The following is a 17,995-nucleotide window of genomic DNA, read 5'->3' as shown; positions in this document are numbered from 1 at the left end:
GGGAGGGGACAGACCCAGGACAGGTGACCCCAACTGGCCAAAGGGGTATTCCGTACTGTATGGGGTCATGCTGAGTAATATTTAGGGGTGGCTAGCCAGGGGAGTGGGGTCAGCTGCTTTGGTATTGGTGGGGCATCGGTCAGCGGGTGGTAAGCAATTGTATTGTGCATCACTCGTTTCGTACCCATTATTATTAGTAGTACTATTATCATCATTACTGTTATTATTATTATTATTGCTATTATTATTTTCCTGACTTAATAAACTGTCTTTATCTCAACTCACAGGCTTCACTTTCCCGTTTCTCTCCCCCATCCCAGCAAGGGAGCAGGGAGTGTGAGCGAACGGCTGTGTGGTGTTTAGCTGCTGGCTGGGTTAAACCACAAAACTACGTTGAGTCAGTGATGATTCCCGCAGCCTTTGCTGAAGATTCGCTGGGTGATGCTGTGCAAGTTACTAATTTAAGCTTTTCACAGAAGATTTCAAATTTGAATTCCTCGCTTTGTGTCTGCGTGATTTGAGGCATTATGATTTAGTCTATCCAAGTGCTGATTTTGTGCAGCTACAAATCAATAGAAGTGTGCTGAACTACACAATGATCATAAAATACCAGTCTTTGACATCTCTAAATAGGCATTGGGAATAAATAGACACTTTCTACCCTCATCTCATTGTATTTTAGTTCTGCCCTGTGTGTGTGAGTGTACTCTCTGTAAATTGAGGACAGGGAGGGGAGGAGTAGTTCTCTCTCTCCTTGCTGAGAGGTGTGTAAAAGTAAATTATTACTTCAAAAATCCTCCACACCCCTGTGAAAGGTGCAAAGGAGAGGCACAGGGGAGCAATTAAGAAATCTGTTGTCAGAGCAGTGTTTGAAAGGTATCTAGTGCAGAAAGCCTTTGTGACATGCAAAAAAAACCCACATTGAGAATAAACTTAGAAATACTAATTAGTGTCAGAGTCCAGGAGCCCAGCAGCATCAGCTTAGCCTGGGGGCCTCAGTCCTGCCCTAGTGAGAGCTGGGACAGTTTAGCCTGGAGAAGCGATGGTTCAGGGAGATCTTACCAATGTGTGTGACAGCCTGATGAGGCTGCAGGGAGAAGGGACATCCAGGATCTTCTCCCTAGGGCCTACTGACAGGACAGGAACCAACAGGCACAAATAAACATAAAAATATAAGAGCATTCAATCTAAACACAAGAAGACACTTTCTTACTGTGAAGATGGTCGAACAATCAAAGAGATTCCCAGAAAGGCTGCATTCTCCATCTGGGGAACTACTGAAACCGCAATTGGACACAGTCCTGAAGATGGAGTTCTTGGTGATGCTGCTTGAACAGGCATGTCAGAGTAGACAACCTCAGGAGGTCCCTTTGAAGCTAAACAATTCTGTGATTCATCTGCCACTTCTTTTGATACAAAAAAGCAACTCCTAATGTCTCGTTCCTTACAAAAACCTCTACATTGCGTTCTATTCTCTGGGCTGTTTAGCCTCAGTCATTCCATTAAAAACAAGGTCTCATAACCTCATGTTCCTCAGACTTCAATTTCATGGTTTTACATCTGTCAGTTGTATCATTTCAAGCATTTTGTGCCCATCATTGCAAAGATGGCTTCTATACCACTCCTGCCCTGCCTGTTGTCATAAGACTTTTCTGCTTCAACAGTCTGTCCCTCTCTCTGTACAGTTCATCTTTGTACAGCTCTGAGCTTCCCTTAGGCACTGGACAACCTCTGTCCTCTACACTCTACTTATTTGTTTTTTTTCTGAATACCATGCACTGGTTGTGGGGGCCTTGTAGAAGGCGACAACATGTCTGTCAGTGTGCATATGAAGTAAAGGCGAGACACTTCAGGCCTGCTTGCCTGGCTGGCGAGCCAGTGCTCCCCATGGAGTACACCTCATGCTCTCAGCTCCATGTGCCTCTCCGGCCCGTTCTCCTTGGCTCCTGTGACTTGTGGAGGTGCAGCAAGCAAAGTAGCTGTCACCTTTCAGACGCAGGAGTCTAGTTGTAAAAGATTAGGTTAATTTAAATGGAAAAAAATGATTATTTTTTTCAAACTCCTGTCTGTAGCTTGGTGGTTGCGAGCCACCAGCAGGTCGAGGGAGTCTTTTCATTGATTTCAATGGACTTGGAGCAGACGCCAGGCAGCGTGTGTGTGCCCTGCCCTTCTCATCACGGGAACCACCAGCTCCCAGCAGGGAGGCTGCAGCTGGAGAGGCTCCCTGAGAGCCGCTTCCTGCCCAGATGTCAGTGGACGCTGCCTGTCTCATCTGCATGCTGAACGGGTTAACGGGCAGCTGAAAGCACTTGCAATTTTACACTTTCTGTGCTGGAGAGGTCTGTTCTACCAAATCTTTAATTTCAGAAATCGAAACTGTTCTGGAATAGTCAATGGGGATCCCGTCACGCTGTTGAAATCATTTCCTTAAAGCGCTAGAAGTGACTGTAGTCCCTTATTTTGGTTAAGTGCTTGGAAACACCTTGTGAAACAGAGCACGGTCGGTTTGGGAATGAGACTTATGCCTCATCCCAGCGCACAGAACGGGGAGAAGCTGCTCTGTACGGGCGGTGTTTCGCAGTCTGGTGGTTGTTGGGTCCTTTTTGTTTATTTATTCCCCTGCCGAACTCCCCTCAGCGTGACACAGGAATTACAAAGGGCGCTTAAAATAGCGCAAAAGGCGCAGCGATCCCAATGGAGACCCCCCCCTCACCCCCCTGCTCCCCCTCAGGGGCAGCCCAGCGCCAACGGCCGCTCCCCTCAGCCCTCCACCCCCGCGGTGGCGGCCGTTAACGGCCGCCAACGGCCGGCCCCGCCCCCTGCCTCACCGCCCATTGGCCCCTCCCCGGGGCGGTGCCGCCCTCCCATTGGCTGCGGCGGAGGCCCCGCCCCTTCCGCGCCGCTGAGTGGCCGGGGCGCGGTGCCGGAAGCCCATTGCCGCCGCCGCCGCCGCCGCAGCAATGTCGTCGTCGGAGGCGGAGGCGCTGGGCGCCCAGGCGGCCGGGAACGGCAACGGCACGCTGCTGCTGGACGGCGCCGAGGAGGACCCGGCCGCCGCCTTCCTGGCGCAGCAGGAGAACGAGATCGCGGGCATCGAGAGCGACGAGGGCTACGGCATCCTGGAGAGCGGCGAGGTGCCGCCCGCGCTGCAGGCCGCCGACGGGTTCGCAGCCGGTACGGCGCCGCCTCAGGGCCGGCCGCGGGGGCCACGCCGCGACCTTCGTACCCGGCGGCGAGGCCTGCCCCTGGGGGGGCGGTGCGGGACTCGGGAGGAGGTTGGATCGGAGGGTTTGGGGCGGGGGGTGCGAGGGGGGTCGTCAGGAAACTATCCTGGGCTGGTAGGTGCAGCTTGGCTCCCTTCTAGATAGGGCAGAAACATCGCCCGGCTCCCCCTTCCATACACCTCACACCCCACTTTTTGCCCCCCTCATAAAGCCCTTACCTACCCTTTATATTCAAAACAGATGCCAGAATATAAAAACAGCTCCGTGAGGACTGAGTGCTTTAAGGGAAGTTGTGGGATGCTGGCTTCTGCCAGCTGCTAGAGCCATCTAGCCCCACCACCTTCCCCAAACGTGTGCAGTGTGGCTCATGCAGTCTGATTTATTCTCAAAAAGTCAGCTCGCTAAATGCTTCCAGATCGGGTTGAAATGTTAAAGTAGTTAAGCTGTGTTTGAAGAAGCAAAACTGCTATTGGAGAACTTGTAGAAAAAAGGTAATCATAATGGATACAATAACTTGACCTGCAAAGTCTAGGTGTGATCAGTATGTGGTCTTGCTGCGTAACATGTCTTGGGATTGTGTTTGTCCTCTGGCCTGTTACATAGGCATAGCAGATTGTGCTTCTGAACCTTTGGTGGTCTTCTTTTTAACACAACCTTCATTTGTTCATTGTTGGAGCTTGTACTCTACCAGTTAAAAAAAAAAAAGTGCAGATGGCAGCAATGCAAAATGTGCTTGTTCAGCCATGGGGACGTATGAATTAATGACTTATGTTGGCATTTGTCTTTGGGATTTCTTGTGATCTAGTCAGCATCCTAACAAACATCAGACAGCTCTAGTCCATGCTAGTTTATTAAACAATTTTGTAATTAAGTTAATTGAATGCAATTTTCTTCTTGATTTTATTATAAGTCCTTAAGTAAGTCCTTAAGCACTGTGGTCAGGGATTTGTGGATTTACTTTTTTTAACCTTCTTGAACTCCTGACATATGGATCTGCTGCTGGATAAATTTTCTTATTGATAGCACGGCAAGAGCTGTAGCAGAGGCAACCCTCAAGCGGAGTTTGAAGACCTTAACTAGATCTTAACTTCAACTATTGAGAAGCAGTCACAACTCCATGTAATGTACTTCTGAGGGATGTGCTATCTCACACAACAATGTGTTTACACTGCAGCCTGTTTAAAAAAAAAAAAAAGAACAAAACAAAAACATTCACAAGGACAGTGGTGAACTCCAGGAACTTATGCCCCTGCAAACAGGTATTAGTGTGTAGTCCTGTTAATTGTAGTTACATTGAATACTGAGTGAGTATGGGGGAAATGGCAGAATGTTGCCAGGCTCACTAGGTCTCACAGAGCACCACTTCATAGTGCTGTGGTCAGGCTGGACTGCTGGCCTGTCCCATTTGACCACTTACCATATAAGTAGCTGTTCTGTCAAGCTTCCTGGGCGCATGAAAATTAATCTCGTTTTCCCTTGAAAGGGGAAGCATAATCACCACTTCAGAAGACAAGATATTATAAAGTAATATAAAGCTGTTGTCTAGGTATTAGTATCTTGGTCTCTTGTGGGATCCCCTTCTCTGTGATAAATCAGTTACAGCAATTCACTTGCAGGGTTCTTTCATCAGGAGTGGATGTGTTTGGGTTGAAGTGTCTGCCTTTTGGACCCTGTGTGTCAGTGTAAAGATCCCATGACAGCTTGTCAGGTAGTTTCTTATTGAGAAGAGCATTCAAAGGCAAGTGTTTTTGTGTGTTAACAATAATGAAAATATTACTCAAGTTTGATGTAGGCTGCCTAGTCTCAAACAGCTTCAGTTTTGAGCTCTGTCACTTTTATGTGAACTTGAATGAATGATGCCTCTCCACCTCTGGGAGAGGCTCATATTCCTCTCTAGGAATGAAGGAACTTAATTGCATTTGGTGGTTTGTCCATAAACCATAAGAGCTCATAACATTTAATGTTCTCTCAGGGACTGAATATGAATTTGCTTGAAAATATCATTAGGGAAAGAATTGTTTCCTCCTTTCTCTATTTAGCACCACAGACCAAATGAGTTGGTGACTGTTGATACTTCTTAACAGTTTCAACAGTCATTGCTGTAGATTTTGTTCTGCAATCACCGTCTTTAGGCTTCAAGATACTGTAAGATAGCATTGAGAAAGGTGTAATGTATTTGGAGAGGTATCTATATTGCTTGTATTTGCAATTTTGTGGTTATAGTATGTGATTGTGAATTTCATGGTAGAAAAATCTATTTTGCCTTTTATAAGGGAATGCTGTGCCTACTGGAAAGTTTGGCACATTGTTACTGCACGTAGATGTGTGCAGCATTACTGCCTGGAAGTGTGATCTAGGATCAGCCTATTAAATATATTGGAAGTGACTCTAATTATTTTCGCTGTGACAGCAGCCTAGAACTAACAAGGAAATAAGCCCTCTCCCTGACCCATTTGTCTTTATCTATTTCTCAAGCCTGTGTGTGAGATAGAAAACGTATTTTTTCCTCAGTTTCTTGCATCACTAACTTAAAATCCAACAACCAAACCAAAGCAACCACTTTTTAGAAGATTGTTTTTATACTCTTCTGGATGAGAGATAGGTGAAAGGGAAGTTACGTTCTTCAGTTTTAACGATTGCTGCGAGCTCACTTGAAGTAGCAGTGAAGAAGCAGAATACTCAGTGTCTAAAAGGGATATCAAAAGTAGCTTGTAAGTACTACTTTTATATGTATAGTCATACTGAAGTTGATTTCTTCTGCATGCAGGACGTTGCCCAAAGTGTAGCCAAATACAAGGACTTCAGGAGGGGCTAATCCATGAGGTAGGAGCTGCTTGGACTTGTTACAAGTGATAACTCTGCACAGTCCTGCCTCTGACACTTCTGGTAGCACACATCTATTGCATCATCAATAAAACTTAGGGAGGCTAGTCAGTAAGGCTAAGCAAACGGTTTTATACCAGGCAGAGTGTAATATTACTTAAAAGCAATTCCTTGCAGTAGCTGATGGCCATTACAGCAGCTTGTTTACTGTCCACATTCAGTATTAAGTTAATATGAAAGGAGGAGCATGTTAGCTAGCCGTTGGCTAAACCTGTCTTGGAACTGGTCTGTAGCTCTTGCATAGTTCTACCAGAAAGAGCTCAATGCCGAAGGAATAACTTGTATCCAAATCCAGGGTCAACTGTTTGGTCTGCCCTGTTAAGTTGCATTAACTTCCTTGGCTGTTCCTTTCAGCTAGAAGCTTAATCTGGCAAATTCGCTGCTTGTTGACTTGTAGACCTAAAGGGACAAAACCGGTGTGTTCCTCTTCAGGCTACCCAGACCTTTCTTCAGTAAGCTGTAGGACATGTGGAGGGCATTGATGCTAGCTGTATGTCTGGCAAGCTTGGCTGCTGTTTGTCTCCTGTCTCTGCAGATTGCTGATACGGCTGAAGCTCTCACCACCAGCCCAGACTCTGAAAACGTCTGGGAAGTTGGTTACCCTGTTGTCAGCACCTTGCAGAACCACAGAGGCTTGGACATGTTCTGTGGTTATCTCAAGTCCAGAAGCAAACACTGAGGAATGTGGGATATTTATTCCTAATTTTTTTTAAGTGTGATGTTAACTTCATGAGCTTTAAGATGCAGTACTGTGTTGGGGTTGGATGGACTCTGAAGCCAGTAGAGAACTCATTGTTCGTGGTTGAAGAAAGCATGATAGTGATAATGGCATTTAGGCTTTGTCTGGAGGAAGCCAGGTACAAAAAAACATATTTGGTTTGGAAATCTGGTATGTATCTAGCTTTGCTTACTGAGATTAAGTAATTCAGACTGAATTACATGAACACCAAGACTGGAGAGCTGAAAAGAGAATATTTGACCATTGGTTCTGTTCCAGTTAGTGTGCTTGTCTTGGCATGTGATAGGATGTTGATACAGAACCATCTCATCTTCAGCTGGCAGTATGCACAGTCAGCATGCTGACTCGGCATCTTAATCACAAGTTCTAGGGAGCTTAAAACAGATGGGAAGTTTGTTTTAGTATTTTTAATGCTTCTGACTCGTGTACTCTCTGAAAGCACTTTCTGCAGCACCAATTAGCTGCTGTTTCCAAGCAGAAGAAAGCAGTCCTAAGACAAACACATCTGTTCCTCAGCTGCAGCTCTCAGCAAGAATGTTTTTCCTTTCACCTACGTGGTCTACCAGCCTGAGTGCTAAAGACATTGATGAATGCTTTCTCTTTGTTAGGGTAACAAGACTTACTTGTATTCTCATGGTTCTTTGAAAAATCTTCAAGACTAAACCCACTTGCCTAGCTGGTGAGTCTGTGCTCCCCATGGAGTACGCCTCATGGAGCAGCTGCCTTCGTGCTGGAGAGGAGAACCACCTCTAGTTAAAGGCTAACCTGTTTTGGGTGTCGAGGCAACCAAATTCTGACTGCAGAGTGACTGTCTGAAGGGGTGAGCTGCTCTCTGCTTCTCCCAGGTCAGGCAGAGTGGGCAGCTGGCTGAGCCAAGCTGCTCCCGTCGGAACGAGTTACGGACCCTGGCTTAGCTCTAATTCCAGCTCAGCAGAAAAAGGTGAACAGCTGTGGCATGTTTAAGTGGTGTGGAGTGTCAGTGTATTTCCTTTGTGGGTTGTAGTCATCCTAGACCTATTCAGCAGCGTTGTTACTTGCAGCTGACACTGCCCAAGTCAGCGCGTGCTGGATATCATGTGTGAGGCGAAGCTGTTAGCGACATGACTTATTTTACACAGACAGGTGTAATGTACCAGTATTCCAGAAAGGTGCCTTGCTGAGACTTAGCAGCTACTGAAAATCTTAGTGCCTTTTGCATAGTCTGGTGATTTAAATGGTTTCATAAACTCAAATGTTTGTCTCAAAATTGATGTTCTCACATCTTTGTTTCAAGATGAAAGTCTGAGCTTCCATGGCAAAGATTGCAGCTGGTCAAGTTCCTCAGGCTGTGCTGCCAATGTCACTTTGGAAGGAATAACGCTGCAGCTGAAGTAGAGAGCTATAAAACATGATAGCAAAAGATAGCTGAGTTGTTTTTTGGTAGGAATGTTAGCTGTAACTTCTGAATTAATTGGGAATCAGGAAGTATCCAAATGATGCTAATATTTACAAAATGTTGCCATACTGGATTGTTAGTTTTCCAGGTTGATGTATGAGTAGGTCATGCTGCTTAGCTACTGAACAGTTGTCTAGTACTCATTTTCGAAGACAGGAGAGAAAGTGGGAATAATTTGTGGACATTCCCTGTAGCAGCTGTTCAGTAATACCAGTTCTGCTCTTCATGTGGCCTGTGGTGTGATCTTGTGGTGAAGAGCTGACTTTGTATTGTTGGTTTCAAAGGATGATGGGTCACTGTCCCTTGTGCCCCTCTGGAAGAGGAGTAGAAGTGCAGAGATAAGGAAATGACCCTGTGAGGTATCAAATGACAAGCATTTACGTAACTCCCACATTGGATACTGCAGTATAGCTTTCCCTCAAGTTACAGTAGTCAATAAATCCAGTGGTATTGTTTTTCTCGAGTAGCTAAACTACAGTTATTTCTTTACAGGTGCAGTTGATGGAGTGATTAATGGAGATGTCTATCAGGTAAGGTAGAATTAGTCTTTATTTTGAATGTGCTGTTCTGCTGTAAGCATTTTACCTCAGAATAGGCTCATGCTTCCCATTGCCCTTATCTAATTTGCTTGTACCTCATGTCTGAAGAGGAGCTTCTATTCTGATAGCTCATCTCATGTTATGCACATATTGTGCTCTCCTCTGAGCTTGCAGTCAACTTAAATCAAAATGGACAGCTGCTTCATGTCTGAACCACTCTGAGCAAGTTGACATGTTGTAGGATGGCTTAACATTGACTTGCCACTGGCTAATAAACTGAACAATGCATGTTCTGACTACTTTAAAGCAGAGATTTCTAAATTGCTTATTTTTTAAGGATAGCTCATATATCCTGGTTCTCTTATCAGCCCTGGTCTTATAAGGAACTGATTGAAAACACTGCACACTTCTTAGTGACATAAAGTTGCATGAAACTGAACTGCTGGCTAGATAGCTCTTTCGTATTATGAAAGCATGTTATGCATGGTAAACAAAAGGAGATGCTTGCTTTATCAGTGTCAGGAAAAAACAGGGCATGTTAAGGCAACTGCTGCATTGTAGCTGAATTTAAGACAAGTTTGGCTAAAGCATGGTTGCTTCCTGCTGTGGGAGTTGCTTGGATAGTGCTGCTTAAGTGAATGCTTGGAAAGGACACAGCGTATGAGCTATTTTTCCATAGACTTTTAAGTGAACACAGACTTCTGGAGACATAAGCTACTTTCACTGCTACTAATATTTTTGTCCCCACTGTTGCTGTGAGATTGGTAGGAAAACTGCTTCTTAATGTTCCTCTGTGCCTAAAAGGTAGATGAAGTATTTTGATTACTTGCAGTTCTAATCAATTGACTGCTTTATTTGATGGAGCCTCCTCTTAATGTGGAGGAACAGACTGAATGGGCTATATGTAACTTCTTTCAGCCACCTGTAACTCATTTATCCCTGTGACTGGCCAATTTATTTTGTTTTGAATTCAGTGTGAAACCTGGTGCTGTTGTACCAACCTTCCTCATTATCTTTGCAATATTCCTTCATTTTGAGGACTATAAGAGGCCCAAAGAAAGCAGGATGTAGCCACACCTGCCATGAACTGCAATCTAGTACTATCAGCAGTGGTATTTCATCTGTTCAGAGTAGAGTGAACCAGTAAAAACTGCTGGAGTATGCTCTGCAGCAAAAAGCACCATATTCATTAGTTTTGGAAGTCTGGTGCTTTAATAACACTATTCATTACAAGTCTTTGAACTATTGTATGGTAAAAAGTATGTTAGTACTTGCACTGTTTTGTTGCTTAAGTGTTAAACTGTGTCCTGTTTAACATAGCTGCTTACAACAATACAAATTCTGTAATTCCTTTGACTGATATTAAAAGCCAATGTCCTTCAAGGTTTACACATTTTTTCTGAGGCAGACAAATGCAAGTTACAGAGAACACTTTAAACTCCTGTACACAAAACCAATAAAAACTGAAAAATTACTGTTATAGCATGTATTTAAGGTGAAATGAGCTGCAGGATCTGTAGGCCTGCGACTGCATGCTGAGGCACTAGGCACTGTCTTCTGCTTTCTTCAGGCATAGAGCTCTGGTACAGTTTGAATTCCTCGTCAACTTGAATTTGTTTGATCCTAAATTCCCAGAGGCAGCCCTATATTAATTTGCATCAATCCTGCTGTAATTTGTGGCAAGGAAATTTTCATTGTAATGGTGAAGATGTGGTATAGTGTAAGATGAACGTCATGTGCTCAGTTCAGATGGTGTCTACTTTTATGTAGCTTGCAGGCAATTACCTGAAAAATTCAGCTGTAATGAGTAAATGACGTGATTATTTCTTCCCTTAAAGGAGAGTAACGGTCCAACAGACTGCTATGCTGCCATATCACAAGTAGATCGACTGCAGTCAGAGCCAGAGAGCATTCGTAAGTGGAGAGAGGAGCAAAAGGAGCGCCTGGAGCAGCTTGGTAAGGAGGGTGTTTGTTGCAGTAGTGTTCTTGCTGGTGACTCAGAAGTGGCAGTTTCTCCAGAAGGTGAACTTCTCAAACTGGGGTTTCTAGCTCTTCAGAGTGTAACTTGCCTCTTGAGCTTGAGCAGGAAGCTTGGGGGATGAGTCTTCCGGTAAGGAGACTGTTAATAGTGGTGTAGGTGGGATCCAGCAAGCAAGTGTATCGCTGAACCTTGATCCAAGAATGTTCAAGTGGCTTGCCCTTTAGTAACCAATAAGCTGTTCCTCAGTCCTGTAACAGAAAACTATCAGCTTTTATCAGCAGAAAACAGTGAGTTAATGCAACAACCATCAGCACTTGTTTTTCTTTTTGCAAGGGAGAAGATTGCTCTTGCTCTTTGAGCAAGGGAGAAGAATTTTGTCATGGAGGCCATCTGTTATGTAGCTTTAACCTAATAGCTAACTTAAGTAATGGACTTGTAACTAAACCACATTATCAAATTAAGTGACACCTACCTGTGGACAGCTTTTAAGAGCCACCAAACTGGTGTGCTTTACAGTTCGGTTTGGGAGGAGACACTGCCTTGAAACTGTTAGGAAAACTTTGTATACAATGTGATTCCAGATAGAGCTGAGCCTGTTGTTTCTCTTCTGTACTGGTTACAGCAGATGAGTTTGTCCTGAACAAATGGGCTGGGTGTAAAAGCAAGCTGAGTGTCACGCTCCCTCACTTTGTCTAATGCAGAGGCTTTATTCTAGTACTACTATAGCAAAGTGACTGTTTCTGAACAGTTTGCAGACTTACTGAATCTGAATTAGTCTATGGATTCTTAGCCTAAGCTGAAGTAGGCTGTCTGCAACACAGGCATTCTGTTTAGCTAACCCTCTGAATTCTGAGGGCATTGGACTTATCATGGCATAAGTCAGAAACCTTCTAACCCTTATTTGAATGGATCAAGCAACACTCTGCATTAGGGTGCACTCTGAACGATCAGCTGGAATGTCTGCAAGATCTAAGTGGAACAAGTGTGTCTGACAGATCAATTCTTAAATCTTTAGATGCTAACTCACGAAAGCAGGAAGCAGAATGGAAAGAGAAAGCAATAAAGGAGTTGGAGGAGTGGTATGCCAGGCAAGATGAAAAGCTCCAGAAAACAAAAGCCAGCAACAGGTAAGATTTCTCCAGCCATTTGAAGACCTATGCTACTGTGAAAGTAATTGGGTGGGGGGAGAAGTTAGAATGTCTAGCACTAATCCTTCATCCCACTTCAGTAACCTCTCTAATTAAGAGATGGGTGTCCAGTGTTAGACTCTTCTCTAAGTTATCTTAAAGTCTAGATGTTGTGTCCAAGAATAGTAAGTGAAAGTGTTAAGATAATGAACCAGAATATTTATGTCCTTAGGACAAAATGTTTGAACTTGGCCAGATATTATCAATCTGCCTCCTTATTTGCATGTACCTGGCTGCACAGGTCTTCAGTGACTACCATGCAACTAGCAATCTTACTTGCAACCTCTCAAAAACACAGAAGTGGCCTTCTAGTTACTCTGCTGCCACTTGTTCCATTAGATATCTTAAAACCTCAGACTGTTTCATGTGGAAGTGTTTGAGAAATACACAGAGTACTGCTAGTAAAGAACTAAATGATGACTATTTAAAATATTACATTTAAGGCTTGAATTGTTATGTGCTGTGGAGCAGAAACTAATGGCTTAGCTGCAGTCTAGTCAATTCTTACATGTTCCTTAGAAGCTCCTTGCAGAATTTTGACTTCTGCCTACATAAAGGTAAATATGATAGTCCTGACTTAGATCTTTACTTCTGACTTAGGGCTGCCAGTGTCATTTTGTCCAGGTAATCATCAGGGCTACTTTATACATTGGGAACCCACAGTCATCAGGCTGAACTGTTTTTTGAAATGCCGTTTTTCCTATCTAAATTGCCAGCAGGCTTGTCAGAAGTAGTCCTAGTGTACCTAGGACTACTAGACTTCCTAAAGGAAGAAAGGAGGCCTATGTATCCTACAAAATTATGGATTTGATGTTTTCATTCCCTGAGGTACGGTTTTTCTGATAGGTTGAAGAGGAAACAGGATTGCCACTCGTACAAGCAGTGGCAAGATCTCATGATATCCCCATAGCTTTATCTTGATGCAGTTTGAGCTCATGGTGTGCGTTCAGGAGAAAGGCCCATCTAACGAGCTGCGATCACAAAAGCACAGCGTTTCTCTGAGGGTGTTTGATATTCTCATCAGCCTGGTGAGACCTCCCTAATTAGTCTCTGTCCACTGGAGGTAGTTTAATGCTAACACTGGGGCTAGCCCTAGGCTAGCTGGTCCCAGTTTCTTAGGTTATAGAGCTTTTATGCTGCCCCTGTGAGTCAGTGGCCTTACTGGTACATTCTAGGTGGTGGAAGTGGCCTCCCTGTGAGAGTGAGGTCTAGGCAATATGAGATTAATGCACTTTTTAAAAACTGCCTTCAGCTGTGTTCTGTACTTCTCATCCTTATCTCTTTTCTCCTGCCTGCTTGCCTGCCTGTTGGACTACTTGCTACCTAGGGTGGCAGATGAAGCTTTCTACAAACAACCCTTCGCTGATGTGATTGGTTATGTGTATGTTGCTTAACTACTAATTCTGTTTGCTAGTAACTAGGTAATGAGGAGGATCAGACATGGTGCTGAATGACCAAGTGTGACTTCTGCTGAATATCTCAGGCCAGTAGAAGCTAGAATACATGAACAGCCTCTACTTTCACACAGCACTTAATGCTGCAGGTCAGAGTCAGTTTTCCTGTGGGAATCTGCACAACACCCAGCACCTTTAAATTAAGTCATGTAGTACACATACCACTGGCATTTTGCTAGTGAGTTCAGTAGTCTGTAAGGTACAGTACTTCACAGTTCACTGGTTTTATAGGCCAGTGAATGCTGCTTAGCACGATGCTTTGTATGTACGGGTTAATGTCACATGTAGCCTCATGTGGGTGCTGTATTTAGCTACCACAATGAAGTACAATGTTTAACTCTGCATTCTGTGTAGTAGGCATTGTGCTCCTGGTCTGTGCCATTTGCCTATATAATCAGAAAAATATTCAAGCAAGCCTTGCATGTAATGCTCTGCAAACCAAAGAAGATGGGAAGGACTCAGCTGCCAAAAATCAGGATAGAAAAGGTGCCTGTAGAACTTAGGGTGCTGTTAGAACAGATGAGAAGGACAAGAAGGTGGTATTGGAAAATCAGCATTAGCTGCTGGCAGAACATTTATGAGCACTTATTTGTAGACCTGTTGCCAGACTAATGACCAGTGAGAATTCAGCCATGACTTTCAAGCCCCAGTGAGTATGCGAGTTTCTGCAGGGTGGAAGGATTGCAATGTTCATTGGCTTGTTCATGTCTTTTAATTTCTTCCCTTAATTTGTAGACTTGAATTGAAAGATGGCCATGTCACAGATTCTAAGGTGACACCTTTAGAAGGTGTACTGGTGAGCCATGGTGTGGCCTTGAGTGCATTTATATTGAAGGTCCCCTGTGGAACTTATTACCTAATTGTAGATGGATGTAAAGCAAGACTTGTGAAATGATGGATTTACAGGTGGTGTTTGACTTTGTTCTGAAGTCTTCTGGAGCTGACTTAGACCTTCTAATAAAACACTTATTTTCCTGTAGCCATTGCAAATGCGCATTGCAAGTGCTGCAGAATAAAATTGGCAGCATGTTTCCTGAATGTAGGCCGAGCTACTAGTGCATGTTGAGCCAGCTGACCATCTGCATTAAACTCATTCTCATTTTCTATATCTGACTTAAACTTTCTCTCCTTGTTTCTTTTCTTCTCTTCACCTTTAAGCACAAACATAAATCATCCTTGCTACAGCCTAGAACAGTTAAGTAAAAAATCTTCACTGCCCCTTAAAAGTGTCATGTCACATAAAGTAGCAGTGTTGTAGTGACCCTTGTCTTCGGTGGTGTCTGTAACCTTACCATCCCTGTGAACAGTGCTGAACCCTCATGGGAGAGTCATCCTCACTGCTTTCTCTGTACCGCTTGTTGGAGTAGATGGATTTGGTTTGATCTCTCGATGCTTACTGCTCTTGCACTCAGGCAGCCACCAGGGCCCCACAGATCACCTAAACTGGATGCTGGAGTGTTACACATGCGTTGAAGCAATGCTGTTGGCAGCATAGAAAAACCAAAAGGATACCGCTGGGAAGGCACTGTCACTAACCTGTCCGTGTTGCAAAAAGCCTCCTTAGAGTATCCTTCGGGTGAGAGGGAGCAGACGAAATGTGTTTATCCTGCTAGCTGACTCCAGATGAGTCACCCTCTCTGCCGAGATGTGCTTTAGACTACAGCACCCAGAGGCGTGGGATTTGTGACTTAAATTCCTTTTGATTCATGCTGTTTCACGACAGCATTGGGAATCATCAGCAGATAGTTTTTTGATGGCCTGGAGGCCTTGGGGCTGATCTAAATCCTCAAATGGAATCTGTTGTAAGACGTGCTTGCAGGGAACTGTAAATTTCTAGTTGGCAAGTGTCCAAAGCAAGCCATCAAGTGGCAGAGGCTTCAATAGTTGAGACTTGGGCATTTCTTCATAAATACATGTAAAATGCCTACATAGGAGTACCTTGCTTCCTGGCGGTTTGTGTGGTGACTCCTGTAGGCAAAGACTCGATAACTACTCTTAAAACCAAACACCTGTATTCCAACATTTTACACAGCAATCCTCTGCACTGCTTGTGCACAGCATACTATTGCAACCTACTTCCATCTCCAGGGTTGGGGCAGTGGGAGCTTAAATAGCCATAATGTTCACAAGCAGCTGTCAGGTCACATTTCTTACAAAACATACTGAAAGAAACTGCATCCTGTAAGAGGGAAGGAGTGCCTTATGCTGGGCATTAACACGAGGTGCATTGCGTTGCTTTCAGGGCAGCTGAAGAAGCCTTTGTGAACGATGCAGAAGATGTATTTCCGGGCACTGAGTGGGAACGCGTGGCTCAGCTCTGTGACTTTAATCCCAAGTCTAGTAAGCAGGCTAAAGACGTGTCCCGCATGCGTTCAGTCCTCATCTCACTCAAGCAGGCTCCGCTGGTTCGCTGAAGGAAAGCACAATGGAAACACTACAAATGCAATATCTTAACCTTACTCAGAGAAGCTGTGTTTGCAGTAATTGGGTTAATTGTTTCAATGTTTTTTTTGGACCAAACCTCATGATGTATCTAGAGCTGATCTTTGTTTGATTGCATGTTCTTCCTCATGTTTCTTTTGTGTCTGGGAGGACCTCCAGAACTGTAGCCTCTGTGCTGTTTGCACTGAGATGTCACTTCCAAAAGTACTGATATTAAAGATCTGTTAAACTGCAAAATGTGTTGACTTTGGATGAATTGAGAAGTTGTCCTGCACCTTTTCCACGGGGAGTCTTTACATTGTGTGTGAGTAAACATATCTATCAATTGATGGGGATTTTACTGTGCTGGTGAATGACTAGCCAGCAGCCACTCCTCCTGGTTTCTTAGAGGAGTCCTGCTTGTCTCTGAGTGTTCTTAAAGCTCCTGAGAGCTTTAGTTAGAACTGCTTCCTTATCCAATTTATTACACAAGACAGGAGCTTTGGGAAACTGGAGCAGCAGGCTTGTTAAGGAGCTTACTTCTCTTTTAGTGGAACTGAGGACACTACCTTCTGCAGGTAAGCAGTTCTGGGTAGTCTTCTGCTAAGTGATTCACTCCAGATATAGATCTTTGGCTAGAAATGCAGTACAGGGCACTGAACAGTTAAAGCTGCTGACACTTCTGCTTGTTAGACTGCCCATTTCACTGAGTAAGTATTCAACACTGGTTCCATATGCAAAGCTCTGCTGTGTGGAGGCTGTCTAAGCTGAGCTGTCAAGGAGGGAGGCAACGCTGTGCTCTGTGGCTGTAATGAAGTTGTGTGTCTGCAACTGTGTCCTTGTCCATACTGACTTGCAGATGCTTTTATCGTGGTGCTGGACAGGAGATTCAAAATGTGCTCCTGCTGCTGCTTCTGTACCAACTAGACTGGAGCTCTCCCAAAGTGGTTTGAAACAAACACATCCGCAGTTTGTCCTGTTCCTTCCTTGGCTCTCCAGCCTCATTCTGCATTCAGAGGAGCTGTTTTCAATCATTTTCTGGCAGATACACCACCTTAGCTAGTGTGTAGGAGGGCTACTTTAATACATTCTGGCATGAGCTGGAAGCTTAGTACAGACAGTGTGAAGGGGGCTCCAGATGCTGACTAAAACTTGCTGAGTTGTGGAGTTGTTGCACAGCAACTGGTTTATTAGCAGCTCGTTGCCTTGGTGGATAATACACTGAAGAAATGGTTGCCAGTTGGGCCTCTAGTTGAAGTATGCTGTGTCCTAGCGTTAACTACAGTAGCTGGGACTGTTCTCATGTTTGTGAGTGTGCCCACAAGGTACAGCTGAGCAGTGATGGATGAAAGTGATAGCAGACTACAGCTGTGAAAGCTTAATACCGTACAAGATTAAAGGAAGAAAATATTCTCTAAACTACATGGGAATTCCACAGGTGAGTTTTAAAGGACTAGCAAACAGAGGAAGCTCTTTGAACACTGATACAAGGTGCTAGCCTTGACCAATTATGCATTCAGCTTGACTAAAATCCTCATTTCTTCCCATTACCCCAACATTCTACAAACATGGGCTTTTAAAATAAAATGGCAATTTAATAGTGAAAACTTCATTGCATAAAATACACACATCTACAATGTGCTATGCTAAAATAGATGCTCATTGGAATTTACTGTCATGTGAAAGAATGAGCTATGGAGCTAGTTGATCACCACATGGATCCCATCAGACGTTTTAACAGTGGTAAGTGCATAGCATAGCTTTGTGCTGTAATTGATAAAAACTGCCAATGGCTCCCAGATCTGAGGCCAAAACAATATTACAAGAGTTAAAGTAGTGTTTTATGAGCTGAGTGCTATCAAGGGGTCTGCAGTTCTTGTGTATACCATCCAACTGGGACACTCAATGAGCATCTTTTTTTTGGATTTGGTTAGCTTTTCTAGCTCTTACATTGAGTTTCTGTTAATTCCATCATTTTCCTTGATTTTTTTTTTTTATTCAGTTATACAAGCTCACTGCCTTTCTCTGCACCTATGCATAAGCGGGGCCACCCAGAGCTGGCTGCCCAGGACTGTTTCCAGATGCCTTTTGAAGATCTCCATGGAGGAGACTCATAGTCTCTCTGGGCAGCC

The 17,995-nt window shown here is 44.1% G+C and overlaps 1 protein-coding gene across 4 annotated transcripts; it reads left to right on the top strand.

Moving 5' to 3' along the window:
• The first annotated feature begins 2,900 nt into the window (after positions 1 to 2,900).
• CLTA (clathrin light chain A) lies at positions 2,901 to 16,121 on the top strand. Of its 4 annotated transcripts, XM_038170925.2 has the most exons (7): positions 2,901 to 3,174; positions 8,774 to 8,811; positions 10,659 to 10,776; positions 11,817 to 11,928; positions 13,316 to 13,369; positions 14,601 to 14,636; positions 15,685 to 16,121. In XM_038170925.2, the coding sequence occupies exons 1-7, from the start codon at positions 2,961 to 2,963 to the stop codon at positions 15,854 to 15,856; spliced, it is 744 nt and encodes a 247-aa protein (XP_038026853.1). In that variant the 5' UTR covers positions 2,901 to 2,960; the 3' UTR covers positions 15,857 to 16,121. The 4 variants fall into 4 exon arrangements, with proteins under 4 accessions (XP_038026853.1, XP_038026855.1, XP_038026854.1 ...); XM_038170927.2 differs by lacking the exon at positions 13,316 to 13,369 and having other exon boundaries at positions 2,902 to 3,174; XM_038170926.2 differs by lacking the exon at positions 14,601 to 14,636 and having other exon boundaries at positions 2,902 to 3,174.
• The last annotated feature ends 1,874 nt before the right edge of the window (positions 16,122 to 17,995 follow it).

The sequence above is a fragment of the Anas platyrhynchos genome, chromosome Z (genome assembly GCF_047663525.1).
Source record: "Anas platyrhynchos isolate ZD024472 breed Pekin duck chromosome Z, IASCAAS_PekinDuck_T2T, whole genome shotgun sequence".
NCBI lineage: Eukaryota > Metazoa > Chordata > Aves > Anseriformes > Anatidae > Anas > Anas platyrhynchos.
This window is presented reverse-complemented; position numbering and strand designations above follow the sequence as displayed.